At 57.4% G+C, this 394-nt stretch overlaps 1 protein-coding gene across 1 annotated transcript in view; it reads right to left on the reverse strand.

The window, feature by feature from the left end:
- Positions 1-80: 80 nt before the first annotated feature.
- Positions 81-394, reverse strand: part of COPE (coatomer protein complex, subunit epsilon) — a gene marked incomplete at both ends in the record, with an annotated part of 2,964 nt that continues 2,650 nt past the window's right edge. Inside the window, one exon of the mRNA XM_010153793.1 lies at positions 81-236. Coding sequence (XP_010152095.1) covers positions 81-236 — 156 coding nt within the window. The remainder of the gene's footprint in view (positions 237-394) is intronic.

Below are 394 nucleotides of genomic sequence, written 5' to 3' on the forward strand. Positions count from 1 at the left end.
CCCCAACCCAGGTGCAGGACCTCGCTGTTTTACTCAATATCCCTCTGAGAGCAAATCTGCCCAGCAAAACCGGGAAGTACCTTGTCCAGTGCCTCCTGCAGCACTCCCTCTGCATCGTCCCACTTGCCCTGAGCCATATAGCAGGCTGCTTGTCCGTTAAGCAGGAGGAGGGTGGAGGAGCATTTGTCTGCCATCTCTTGGAAGATGTAATAGGCATCTTGTAACTTCTCACCACCCTGCAAAGGGAGAAGACCGACACCCACAGCTTCGTTACGGCTTGCTGGGAAGCCTGCACCTTCTTGCCGCGGTGGCGGGCCTAAGCACAAAGCTCCTCTCTCGGGGTGTATCGCCGGGGGGTGAAACACGTAGGAACCGGTGCTAACGGCTGGTGGGC

This window comes from Eurypyga helias, unplaced genomic scaffold (genome assembly GCF_000690775.1).
Source record: "Eurypyga helias isolate BGI_N326 unplaced genomic scaffold, ASM69077v1 scaffold48446, whole genome shotgun sequence".
NCBI lineage: Eukaryota > Metazoa > Chordata > Aves > Eurypygiformes > Eurypygidae > Eurypyga > Eurypyga helias.